The sequence below is a fragment of the Canis lupus genome, chromosome 11 (assembly GCF_003254725.2).
Source record: "Canis lupus dingo isolate Sandy chromosome 11, ASM325472v2, whole genome shotgun sequence".
Taxonomy (NCBI): domain Eukaryota; kingdom Metazoa; phylum Chordata; class Mammalia; order Carnivora; family Canidae; genus Canis; species Canis lupus.
In genome coordinates, this window is record NC_064253.1 from 50,358,686 (window position 1) to 50,372,142 (window position 13,457).

Consider the following 13,457-nt stretch of genomic DNA (forward strand, 5'->3'; position numbering starts at 1 on the left):
ACACTAATAACCCTATTTCACTCTACAAGTAGCCAATACAATATAATTGGTTAATTTGTATTTTTACATGAAGAAGCTAAATATCTGAGAGGAATAATCACACATAATTTTTCTGTTCTTCCAGCAGTCTTCAGACTCAGTACATTACATCATTCTGACTTTTGGAGTCACGTGAAATCTGAATGGTTTTCCCCATGGAAACAAAAAACTAATAGAGCCTTGTTCACCAAATTTGAGTACTCATACCCCAAAGGGAACATTGTGTAGTACCAGGGAACAAACAGTATAAACTTCACAGAAGCAGATGATCTTCCTTCTGGTATATCATCCGAAGGTCAGCAGTAGCCTAATGGTACGTCACAATGCCTATGTAACTCACCTCACTTTATCACACAGTCATTTTATCATCTTGCATGATAATAAGAAGGGGGAGTATAGTACAGTAAAACATTTAGGGGCCACATTCACATAATTTATTATAGTATGTTGTTGTAATTGCTCTATTTTATTGTTTATTTCTTACTGTGCCTAATTTATAATTCAAAATTGATCAGGGGCACCTGGATGGCTCAGTTAAGCATCTGCCTTCAGCTCAGGTCATGATCCCAGGGTCCTGGGATCAAGCCCCATGTCAGGCTCCATGCTCAACAGGGAAGTCTGCTTCTCTCTCTCCTTCTGCCCTTTCCCCTGCTTGTTTTTTCTCTCTCAAATAAATAAATAAAATCTTTTTAAAAAGGTCAAATTAATAGGTTTGTGGCTATATTTCCTTTTGGGACATCATACTTTTTTTTTACATTAAAATTTTTTTAAAAATTCATTTGAGAATTTCAATAATTTTTAATGAATTGGTTAAGATAGAGGGGATAGGGATAAAAAATGAATTGGTTAAGATACTGATTAAAAATATCTAATTAGGCTGATGCTTTGTTATGACTCCCTATTCTAACTTATAACTAGTCATTACTTTCCAGTTCTTACATTATGTTAGTCTCCCATAGGCTTTATGATTTCAAACTACTTAATAACTACAAAATCATTGCTTAACTCTTTCTTTCTTTCTTTTCTTTCTTTCTTTCTTTTCTTTTCTTTCTTTCTTTCTTTCTTTCTTTCTGTCTTTCTGTCTTTCTGTCTTTCTGTCTTTTCTTTCTTTCTTTCATCTTTGGATCAGGCCCCAGGACGAAGGTGGCACTAAACCCCTGAGCCACTGGGGCTGCCCTGGAGGATAGATCTTAATGATGTTACATGTCCTACCCAAGGTTTATCATCTGTTTTTCCAATTATATAAGTCCTCTTTTCTTTTAGTAGGTCTTTAGTTTATTCCTTTGTATTTTTTTTTTTTTTAAGATTTTATTTATTTAGTCACGAAAGACACAGAAAGAGGCAGATACATAGGCAGAGGGAGACTCATTCTCCCTGCGGGGAGCCTGATGCGGGACTCAATCCCAGGACCCCAGGATCATGACCTGAGCATAAGGCAGATGCTCAACTGCTGAGCCACCCAGGTGCCCCCTGATGTAATTAATTTCTAATTTTTTTGCCTTTGGACTGTTACTGGATGTTCTGTGTCAGTCTTTCTTGTTCTCTTTTTAAAAGATTTTATTTATTTGAGAGAGGGAGACAAAGATAATGATTGAGATAGCACAAGCAGAAGAGGAAGAAGCAGGCTCCCTGCCAAGCAAGGAGCCCGATGTGGGGCTGGATCCAAGGACCCTGGGATCATGACCTGAGTGGAAGGCAGACACCCCAACTGAGCCACTGAGGCACCTTGGCTGTGCTATTTCTGATTTTGAATATTTATTGGAATTTTCTTTGTGGCCTAATATTTCCTTACGTTTTTGTAAAGCGTTCTTTGGGTACTTTGGGTATATTCTGCTTTCAGGGTGCTTTTGATATAATACAGATTATATCTGTCTTATTATTTTTTAAAAATTTATTTATTCATGAGAGACACACAGAGAGAGAGGGGCAGAGACACAGGCGGAGGGAGAAGCAGGCTCCATGCAGGGAGCCTGATGTGGGACTCGATCCCAGGACTCGAGGATCATGCCCTGGGTTGGAGGCAGGTGCTAAACCACTGAGCCACCCAGGGATCCCCTATATCTGTCTTATTAATTATGTATTTCTACCTAGTTTTTCTGTTTCCTATAGTTTTTGTTTTATGACTGGTGATGCAGTGTTACTTGGGGCAATTCATAATGTTAGCTTTTCATCATGGATTGCATCCTTTATCATCAATAATGTAAAACAGCTGTTATTAACCGAAGACTAGGTGCATGATATTCTTACTGGTTTTAGAAACTACTGATTTATTTATTTTTATTATATTTTCTGTCTCTGAGATCACAGTCTTTCATTAGTTATATACTATATACTGTGTTGTTTCTGTTTAGTCCCCTTACAGGTATCTGGGAGTATTGTTTCCCTTTGTTGCTGCCTAGATTTTTTTTTTCCTAATTATAAAGTGTGTCAGTCTATAGATATGTGCCCAATATAGAAAACTTGGAAAGCAAATAATAGCACAAAAGAAAGAAAACAGAAGCCCCATGTTGTAAACTCATCATCCAAATATAACCACTTTATAAGACTCTGTCTTACCTTTATTTGTTTCCATATTCACACAGACCTACTCCCCTCTTTTCCAAAATCTCAGGGCCCATTGTTTCTGCAGGTGACTCAGATTTAAATTTTCCATTTTTGCTCTCTGTAAACAGTAGTGCTCAGGACAAATCTGAGTGAATAAGCAGTATTCCAGCTGATCTGAAAGAAAAATTAATGCATAAGGAAAAGCTTAGTAAGGTTACTGAAATGCTCCTTAGTATGAATCTGTGTACTGTTGACCTCTGTTGTTGACCTTCCATCTTCAGCCAAATATGCTGATGTGCAGCAGCCATTAATAAGGGGGCTTAGTTTTGCAAACACAGAGCTTGTGGACAGTGATAGATGCTGAAAATAGTATCTCTGGCTAATTTCTCAGACTTGAAACTGAAAGTAAGGTCTCAAACTCAGTTCAATGTTCACAGCCATATTCTTTACTCAGAATAAGTCTAAACATTCAAATAAAAATCTACATTTGTGTAGTTACTGGTAGATAGAGTACTTGGCAAATGGTTTACTCTCTTCTGAGTTATATTTTTACCAACCTTTGTTGAGCTCTTGCTGTGTCTCGTGCAGTATGCAAAGATATCTGTGTTTATATACACATATTTATATATCTATATAAATTTTTAAAATAATCATACTCATTTGAGGTTATTATTTTATATGTGATATCAGAAAATGGTTTCCAGACTTCGAGTTTCACTAGAATTTATAATGGAGATAGGGGATGCCTGAGTGGTTCTGTGGTTTGGCATCTGCCTTCAGCCCAGGGCGTGATCCTAGAGACCCAGGATTGAGTCCCACTTCGGGCTTCCTGTGTAGACCCTGCTTCTCCCTCTGCCTATGTCTCTGCCTCTCTCTGTCTCTCATGAATAAATAAATAAAATCTTTAAAAAAGTAAAATGGGTGTAGGATTGGGGCTCAGTGGTTGAGCATCTGCCGGATCCAGTCTGGCATCAGTCTCCCTGCAGGAGCCTCTGCCTGTGTCCCTCTGCCTGTGTTTCTGCCTCTCTCATGAATACAAATTAAAATAAAAATGAGGGTAAGATTAACATGGTTGCCAGCTTTTTATTTTGTCAGTAAAGGACATCTTTTAAAAGTTACTATGGGGGCATCTGGGTGGCTTGGTCGGTTAAGTATCTGACTTCAGTTTAGGTCATGGTCTCAGGGTTCTGGTATTGAGCCCTGTGTCAGGTTCTGTGCTCACTACTTGCTGGGAGAGTATGCTTGTCTCTCTCCTGCTTCTCCCCCTGCTCATGCTGTCTGTCTCTCAAATGATAACATCTTACAAAAAAAAAAAAGTTACAGTGTATGGTAAATGATGCTATCACTTATTCTGAATATTGAATAGTTAATTTGGAAACATTAATATGTTGCTTTTCTTTATTCTACTGTTTAGAGTTGGCTGATAATTCAGTCTACTATCCCCCCCCCCCTTTTTTTTTACTGTTGAAGGAACTGAGGCTCCAAAATCTCTTCTCTGAGATCTGTGAGAAAATAAAGCTTTTTCTTTCTTTCTTTTTTTTTTTTTTTTTTTTTTAAGATTTTATTTATTCATGAGAGACCCAGAGAAAAGGCAGAGACGTAGGCAAAGGGAGAAGCAGGCTCTTCACAGGGAGCGCGATGTGGGACTCAATTCCGAGTTCCGGGATCACGTCCTGAGCCGAAAGCAGATGCTCAACTGCTGAGCCACCCAGGCGTTCCAATAAAGCTTTTTCTGATGAATATGGTATAGTATTGACATACTAATAGCTGCTACATGTGTGATTTTTGTCATATACATGTTGGTATGAATGCCAGTTGTATGGGTGTTCTTTGTTTTTAGACTTGAAATTTGATGATTCTCTGAGCCATCTTTTCTGTAAAAGAATTTCCTGGATTCATTTGTGTCTTGGGAAATTCCTGATTGCAGCTCTTGTTGCAGTATAATGTGTGACTATGATAGCTTACTGAGATATTAAATTGCTGTGTATTAGGAAACTTTTGTAAGAATGTAATTTCATGTAATAGGAATTTAATGATACAAGAAAGAAAATGAGAACATCAATATAATTGTCTTGGGCTTTCTCTTCCCCTTGTGAAAGGGCCTACGTCTTTTTTTTTTTTTTTTTTTAAGACTTATTTATTTATTCATGAGACAAAGAGAGAGACAGAGACACAGGCAGAGGGAGAAGCAGGCTCCATGCAGGGAGCCCGATGTGGGACTGGATACCAGTATTCCAGGATCACACCCTGGGCAGAAGGCAGGCACGCTAAACCCCTGAGCCACCCAGGCATCCTGAAAGGGCCTACATCTTGGCATTCTCTTGGTCTGCTACCCCATCCTCTTCACCTTGCCCTTTTTCCATTCCTTATCCCATCTCCTCTGTTTCTTTCACCCTAGCTCTTCCTGTCCCTGCAGTTCTGTTCTTATTACTTATTTTCCCATCTCTTTTTGTTCTTGGATGTCTTTAAGTAGTGATTTAAGTTATAGGGTTTTCTTTCTTTTTTGGGGGGGGGGTTCTTTTATAGCATTTGTATGAAGTGGCACTGAACTGGCAAAATAGAACATTGCTGTAGTTCCTTGGTGCTTCAGGGAGGTCTACATTTTATTAGTGTAAAAGTTTGAGTTACAGATGTGTGCAAAAAAAGGTGTTCTATTTTTATTTCTATTTGATACTTTTCCTTTAATATATTCATTTATATTTTATTTTATTTATTTTATTTTTTTAAGATTTTATTTATTTATGATAGAGGCAGAGACACAGGCAAAGGGAGAAGCAGGCTCCATGCATGCAGGGAGCCTGACATGGAACTCTATCCCAGGTCTCCAGGATCACGCCCTGGGCTGAAGGCAGGTGCTAAACTGCTGAGCCACCCAGGGATCCCCTATATTTATTTTAATGGAAATTTTTGATTACTTAGAATTTTTTTCCCTCTGAAGTACTTAAAGTTTTACTTTGGGGGCAAATGTATTTTTTTCAGTCTTTTTTTTTTGTGTGTGTGTGTGTGTACATTTTTTACATAGTTAAGTAACTCAGTCCAACTTGTAAAAGCTTTTTTTGAAGATTTTATTTACTTATTAGAGAGAGAGAGAAAGCATAAGCAGGGGGAGTGGGAGAGGGAGAAGCAGGCTCCCTGCTGAGCAAGGAGCCCAGTTGTGGGGCTTAATCCCAGAACTCTGGAATCATGACCTGAGCTGAAGGCAGTTGCTTAACTGATTGAGCCACCCAGACACCCCTTGTTTTTTTTTTTTTAATTTTTATTTATTTATGATAGTCACACACAGAGAGAGAGAGGCAGAGACATAGGCAGAGGGAGAAGCAGGCTCCACGCACCGGGAGCCCGACGTGGGACTCGATCCCGGGTCTCCAGGATCGCGCCCTGGGCCAAAGGCAGGCGCCAAACCGCTGCGCCACCCAGTGATCCCTAGACACCCCTTGTAAAAACATTTTAAAACTTGTACTTGGGGTGCCTGGGTGGCTCATTTGTTTGTGTCTGACTCTTGGTTTTGGCTCAGGTCATGATCTCAGGGTCATGAGATCAAGTTCATGTTGGGCTCTGCACTCAGCAAGGAGTCTTCTTGGGATTCTCTCTCTTCCTCTGCCCCTAACCCCTTATGCGCGTGCATGCATGCACCCTCTCTCTCTCTCCCTCTCTCAAATCTTTTTAAAAAGCTGTATACTGGGGATCCCTGGGTGGCGCAGCGGTTTGGCGCCTGCCTTTGGCCCAGGGCGCGATCCTGGAGACCCGGGATCGAATCCCACATCGGGCTCCCGGTGCATGGAGCCTGCTTCTCCCTCTGCTTATGTCTCTACGTCTCTCTCTCTCTCTGTGACTATCATAATAAAAAAAAAAAATTAAAAAAAAAATTAAAAAAAAAAAGCTGTATACTTATTTCTCCATTATGTTTTTAATGAACATTCTTAATTGCATTACAACTTATCTTTTGAATTTCCATAATTTATTTAATCATTTCCCCATAATTGAACATTTAGACTACAGGAAGATGTTATAGGAAATGGGTATAATTAAATAAAATATAGGAAGTTTATAAGGAAATACTTTCTATTTATCTATCTTTCTATCTATCTCTATCTCACTTGATTTCTTTTCCAATGTTCCAGGAAAAAAAATTGACCCTAAGTAGCTGTTACAGTGCTCTTGGTCCTTGAGAGACAGGGAAGTTTTACGGCATAGCAGACCTTAGAAAAATCTTTACTATAAGTGACCAAATATGAGTATCTTACATTCATAAGGTTTGTGGGAAACATAAGAGTTGCATTCATTGAACTATTTTTAATATTTAAAGAAACCCTCTAGGGATGCCTGGGTGGCTCAGCAGTTGAGAGTCTGCCCTTGGCTCAGGTCGTGATCCTGGAGTCCCAGGATCGGGATCAAGTCCCACATTGGGCTCCCCATTGGGAGCCTGTTTCTCCCTCTACCTATGTCTCTGCCTTTCTCTCTGTGTGTCTCATGAATAAATAAGTAAAATCTTAAAAAAAAATAAAGAAGCCTTATAGAAAATCTATATTTTATCAGCTCTTTTGAGGCATATTTTTAAAGAATTTCCATCCTTTTATTTAGTAATAGGGGTACTGTATTTTAATTTCCACTTTTTAAAAATTTTAATATATTTATTAGTAGAGCGAGAGAGAGCCCAAGTGATGGGGAGCGGCAGAGAGAGAGAGGGAGAAGCAGACTCCTGCTGAGCAGGAAGCCCATTGTGGGGCTTGGTCTCCGAGATCATGACCTGAGCTGAAGGCAGATGCCCAACAAACTGAGCCACCTGGGTGCTCCTTCACTCACTTTTTTTTAAATAGACATTTTGCTTTGTTGCAGACATGCATGCTTTAACATGGGGGATAGAGAGGGGAATTTCTTTTTTTAAAGATTATTTATTTATTCATGAGACAGAGACAGAGAGAGAGAGAGGCAGAGGCAGAGACATTAGGAGAAGCAGGCTCCATGTAGGAAGCCTGATGTGGGACTCGATCCCGGGACTCCGGGATCATGCCTTGTGCCAAAGGCAGGCACTCAACCGCTGAGCCACCCAGGCGTCCCAAGAGGGGAATTTTTTTATTTGCATTTTCCTGACTAATGAAGAATGATGTTGAACATCATCTCATGTACTTCTTGGTTATTTGTATGTCTTCTTTGAAGAATTTACTCTTCGTATTCTTTTGCCCATTTTTAGTTGGATTGTCATTTATTTCTTTTTATTTTTAATTTATTTTTTATTTTTAAAGATTTTATTTATTCATTCATGAGACAGAGGGAGGCAGAGACATAGGTAAAGGGAGAAGCAGGCTCCATGCAGGAAGCCTGATCGATCCTGGGACCCTGGGATCATGCCCCAAGCTGAAGGCAGATGCTCAACTGCTGAGACACCCAAGGGTCCCTGGATTGTCGTTTTATTATTGAATTGTGGAGTTCTTTATGTATTTTAGGTGTAAGCTCCTTACCAGATACACCACTTGCAAATATATTTTTCTTTTTTTTAAGATTTTTATTTATTGGGATGCCCGGGTGGTCAGTGGTTAAGCATCCCCTTTGGTTCAGGGCATGATCCTGGAGACCCCGGATTGAGTCCCACATTGGGCTCCCTGCGTGGAGTCTGCTTCTTCCTCTGCCTGTGTCTCTGCCTCTCTCTCTGTGTCTCTCATGAATAAATAAATAAAATCTTTAAAAAAAAAAAAGAATCCATTTAAAGTTGGTGAAATTTCTTAAAACATTTCTGATGTTAGCTTCTTCTGGGGGTTATTTGCAAAATTACTTTTTAAATCAGAAGCTCAAGCAGCTTCTCCCAAATCATTTACCTCTCAGAAACAGCCACTTTTTCAAACAGCTGCTATCCCACAATATTAATAAATACTAGAGACACATAGATGAAAATGTTCATTTTCTGCACCTGTCTGTTGCAGCTCTGCTGGGTGCTTAAATACTGCTTTTTTTCCCAGCAGAGACTTAGAAAAATACATTTTTGATTATGTGCCTGTGTGTGAAGGTTGAGACTGCAAAGACTCTTGCTTCTTGGTTTTAGAAGTGTGACTGCATTGTGATTTATGTATATTTTGATGACACTGTAGCATGCATGCCAATGAAATATTTTCTGCATATAGGAAAAGTTTTTTTTTTATAATCTGAATTATTTTATTTTATTTATTTATTTTTATTTTTTATGATAGTCACAGAGAGAGAGAGAGAGAGAGAGAGAGGCGCAGAGACACAGGCAGAGGGAGAAGCAGGCTCCATGCACCGGGAGCCCGACGTGGGATTCGATCCTGGGTCTCCAGGATCACGCCCTGGGCCAAAGGCAGGCGCTAAACCGCTGCGCCACCCAGGGATCCCTAGGAAAAGTTTTAATCATTTTCAGTATGGTTGCTGTTTCTTTGAGAATTGATGATCTATATACTTTATAATTTTAACTTTCCATTGGAGAGAATTAATTAGAGTATCAGAATATTTTGTTCTCATATCATTCTGGAAAACTAAAACTTTTTTTTTTTTTTAAGATTTTATTTATTCATAGAGACAGAGAGGGGCAGAGACAGAGGCAGAGGGAGAAGCAGGCTCCATACAGGAAGCCTGACGTGGGACTCCTGGGTCTCCAGGATCCTGGGTCTCCAGGATCACACCCCAGGCTGCAGGCGGCGCTAAACCGCTGCACCACAGGGGCTGCCCCAAAACTAAAACTTTTAAAGTAAAAGCTTTAGAGGTACCTAGGGGGCTTAGTTGGTTAAGCCTCTGCCTTCAGCTCAGGTCATGTCATGATCCCAGGGTCCAGGGATTGAGTCCTGCATTGGGTTCCCTGCTCAGTGGGGAGCCTGCTTCTCCCTCTCTCTATGCCTTTCATCCTGCTTGTGCTCTCTCTCTCTCTCAAATAAATAAAATGTTAAAAAAATAAAGTAAAACTTTAAAGAAATTATAAAATAAATACCCGTTTGCCTTAGAATGTTCAGAAACTGTAGAGAAATATTATAAATTATTCCTAGACCTACCACCTAAAGGCAGCCACTTTAAAAAATTTTTATTACTTTTAAAAAATATTTTTAAGTAATCTCTACACCCACTGTGGGGTTCAAATTTACAACCCTGAGATCAAGAGTTGGGTGGTCTATGGACTGAGCCAGCCAGGTGCTCCTTACATGATACTTTCTATCCTTTATAATCCTTGGTAGCCAGATTACTTCTCTATTTCTATAGTTTCACCTATTTTCTATTCCTGTAGTTTAAGTAGAATCATATAATGTGTAACCTTTTGAGCGTGGCTTCTTTCACTTAGCATGATGTATTTGAGTTTGTCCATGTTGTGGTGGCAGTGTATCATATTCATCTAGTTAAGATTTTTAAAAGTTTATTTTAGAGAGAGTGAGAAAGAGAGAAAGAGTGAGGGGGAGGAGCAGAGGGAGAGGGACAAGCAGATTCTGTGCTGAGCGTGGAGACTGACAGACTGACGAGCTGGGGCTCAACACTGAGCTTGATCTCAGGACCCTGAGATGATCTAAGCTGAAATCAAGAGTCAGATGCTCAACTGACTGAGCCACCCAGGTGCCTCTGTCACTTCATCCATTTAAAGTGTATGGGAGGGCAGCCCGGTGGCTCAGTGGTTTAGTGTGGCCTTCAGCCTGGGTGTGGTCCTGGAGATCTGGGATCGAGTCCCACGTCAGGCTCCCTGCATGGAGCTTGCTTCTCCCTCTGTCTGTGTCTCTGCCCCTCTCTCTCTCTCTTTCTCTCTCTCATACATACATACATACATACATACATACATAAATAAATAAATAAATAAATAAAATATTAAAAAAAAAAGTGTATGGGAGTGCCTGGCTGCTTCAGTCAGAAGAGCACGAGACTCTTGATCTCAGGATCATGAGTTCAAACCCCATTTGAGTATAAAGATTATTTAAATAAATACAACTTAAAAAAAATCAGTTTGTTAATTTCTAAAAACAACCTCCAAAAAACAAAAAAAACCCTGTGCAGACTTTAATTCCATTTTGAGTAATTTTCACAAGATAGATGTAATACCCTTTTCCTTTTTTTTTTTAACTTTCATTGGAGTGTAGATTATTTTTCAGTATGATACCTTCCAGTGTATTGTAATGTGGGCTAATAGATAATAGACCATAAATTCATATAGCTAACCTTATTTTTTTTTCTGCTTACATTTTTAAGTTAGAGGTATAAATACCATATCAGGGGTGATAGACTTTCAGGTTGAAGAACTCAGATTATTTATGTAAGACAGGACTTCATACCTACTTTTATAAGGTGTGAAAATGCCAAGGTGTGTGGTTTTGTTTTTTCCTTCACTTAAAACATTTTTATACTAATTAAACAGTACTGAGGATTGTCATTCACTCCCCACTTAAATTACTATTAGACTTACTTGCCAGCATAAGGTCTATGTTTGCATTACTGAATGAAAAGAGATTTTTTTAAAATCTGTTATTGACATATTTGTAGTTTGTATCAAGAAGGTATGTGGCCTGTAATTTTTTCCTTTGGATAGTCCATATATAAATTGGTTAATGGTTAGTATGTTATTTTTCTCATACTTATTTAGAAGATTTTAGAAATGCAGATTTTAGAAATGTTTAATTTTTCTCTGAAAAACTGATATCTCTTCCTTTCTCTTCTTTTTTGAGATTTTGGGACTGAGAAGTTTGAGGACAGTACTCTGGTTTCTTTTTTGTAGTCTCAGTTTTCTCTAGTGATTTGTTTATACCCCCCCAGAACATCGTGTGCTTAAAAATATTTCTTTGTTTTTCAGGTTCTAAATGGCTTCTAAGAAGTTGGGTGGAGATATTCATGGTAAGTAGACTGTTAGATATCATGCTTAAAGCTATGACTTGATCAGAGGATTTGAAATCACTTAGCATTGTGTAAGTGCCTCTTTATGTTTATTTAAATGAGCAGCTTGAGAAAAAGTTCTACAACAGTGTAGCATATACATTCCAGTGGATTTCAGGTAATTTAATATTGAAGTATTTAAGTAGATAAACTTTAGAGTCTCTGTGGTTATTGTACTTAAAATTACCAGAGATGGGTAGGTAGCCTACCTATTTTTACTGTTCTCCAGCAGTATTTTTTTTTTTAAAGATTTTATTTATTTATTCATGAGAGACATGGAGAGAGAGAGACAGAGACACAGACCAAGGGAGAAGCAGGTTCCCTGCAAGGAGCCTGATGTGGTACTCGATCCCGGGATCACGCCCTGGGCCAAAGGCAGACGTTAAACTGCTCCCTTCAGCAGTATATTGAAGTATATTACGTTCTCTTTCTTATTCTCTGGTCATAGGTCTTTGCCATCTCAGGTGTGGAAAAACTCTAAATCTATAGTTAACACTTAATTTTTTTTTTTTAATGTTTTGGTTTAGTGTCCATCCCTGTCATCCTCTCCCTGCCCCACAGTGATAGGACATAATTACTGCAAATAAACCGTGATTAGTAATTACAGAAATGTGAGTAGTGGTAGCTACAATTTTGCATTTGAAATGAATAGTTTATCATCCTTTTTTAAGTTATGACCTTCCAGAATTGAATACATTAATAAACTTTATTATCTGCATTTGGGAGGAATGGAGGTGCTTAAGAAGTTAAAATTAGACCCTCTTTTCATACAGTAGAAGAATTAAATACCAGAAATATCCAAACAACTTAGTTTTTTTAAAAGGGTTTTGGGGGGTACCTGGGTGGCTCAGTTGGTTAAGCATCTAACTCTTGATTTTTGCTCAGATCATCATCTTGGGGTTGAGATTGAGCCCCATGTTGAGCTCTGCCCTGGGCCTGCTTAAGATTCTTTCTCTGTTTCTCCTTCCCCTTTAAAAACAAAAAGTTTTTTTAAAGCTGATCTTCATTTTAAAAATCATGTCCTTGTAAGAATGATTTGCCAGACTGCATGACAATATATTGGTGCTGCTCTCTGGTTGCTTGATCATATCAGTCAACTGAGTCAGGCTGCAGCAGCAGCAGTCATTGGGGTTCTAACTTAGATATTTTATACAACAGTTTAATATTTAGAATTATTGTGCATATGCTTACATATATCATTTGTTTGTGTTTTGTTAAATCCTTCTGGAGTTAAGTTACTCAGAATCTGGAATTTGCGTTCTTTATAGCAGGTCAGGCATCAGATCTGCCAGGTAAGCTATTTCTTATTGTCTAAGGATTATTAGACAATACTTTCAAAATATTCAAATGATAGTAAAAGGCAGATCTGAAGTTGTTTCTGGATCACTTTTTTAGGGAAAAAGAGAAGACAGAGCAAAGGACAGAGGAAAGTTCTGGGGAGAGAAAATAGCAAAAATGAAAGAGTTGAACTTATTTCAAAAGATAAGCAATGTATCTTGACACTTTGGGAAGTCCTTTTTGACTGGAGTGAAAATAAGATGGACTCCAGGTTATGGTGTTCCAGCTAAACACTTTAGAGAGAAGATTCTAATTTTGAAGTTATCAATAAAGAATTTTTAGAAATTCCTCCATCTCCTTACATTCCTTACCAAAATTTTATTAAGTGAAGCATTCTACCTAAAATTCGAGAAAAGATTTTTCTTTCTCCCTTAACTCCTCCCTCCCTCCCTCCCTCCCTCCCTCCCTCCCTTCCTCCTTCCTTCCTTCCTTCCTTCCTTCCTTCCTTCCTTCCTTCCTTCCTTCCTTCCTTCCTTTTCTCTCTTTCTCTTTCAAGTAGGCTCCATGCCCATCCTGGAGCCCAACATGGGGCTTGAACTCACAACCCTGAGATCGAGACCTGAGGTGAGATCAAGAGTCTGATGCTTAATCAACTGAGCCACCCAGGTGCTTCCCTGAGAAAAGATTTTTCTTTCTCTTTTCAGCTTCTTCTGCTTCAAACTGCTAAGCTCCTACTTGAATTTCTATAG

At 38.8% G+C, this 13,457-nt stretch overlaps 1 protein-coding gene across 4 annotated transcripts in view; it reads left to right on the top strand.

The window, feature by feature from the left end:
- The window catches only part of UBAP1 (ubiquitin associated protein 1), an 85,120-nt gene that overhangs the window by 47,238 nt on the left and 24,425 nt on the right, over window positions 1-13,457 (top strand). For all 4 annotated transcript variants that reach the window (XM_049091872.1, XM_035697121.2, XM_025432388.3 and 1 more), the window contains one exon: window positions 11,351-11,391. In XM_049091872.1, the coding sequence (XP_048947829.1) occupies window positions 11,351-11,391 (41 nt within the window). The remainder of the gene's footprint in view (window positions 1-11,350; window positions 11,392-13,457) is intronic.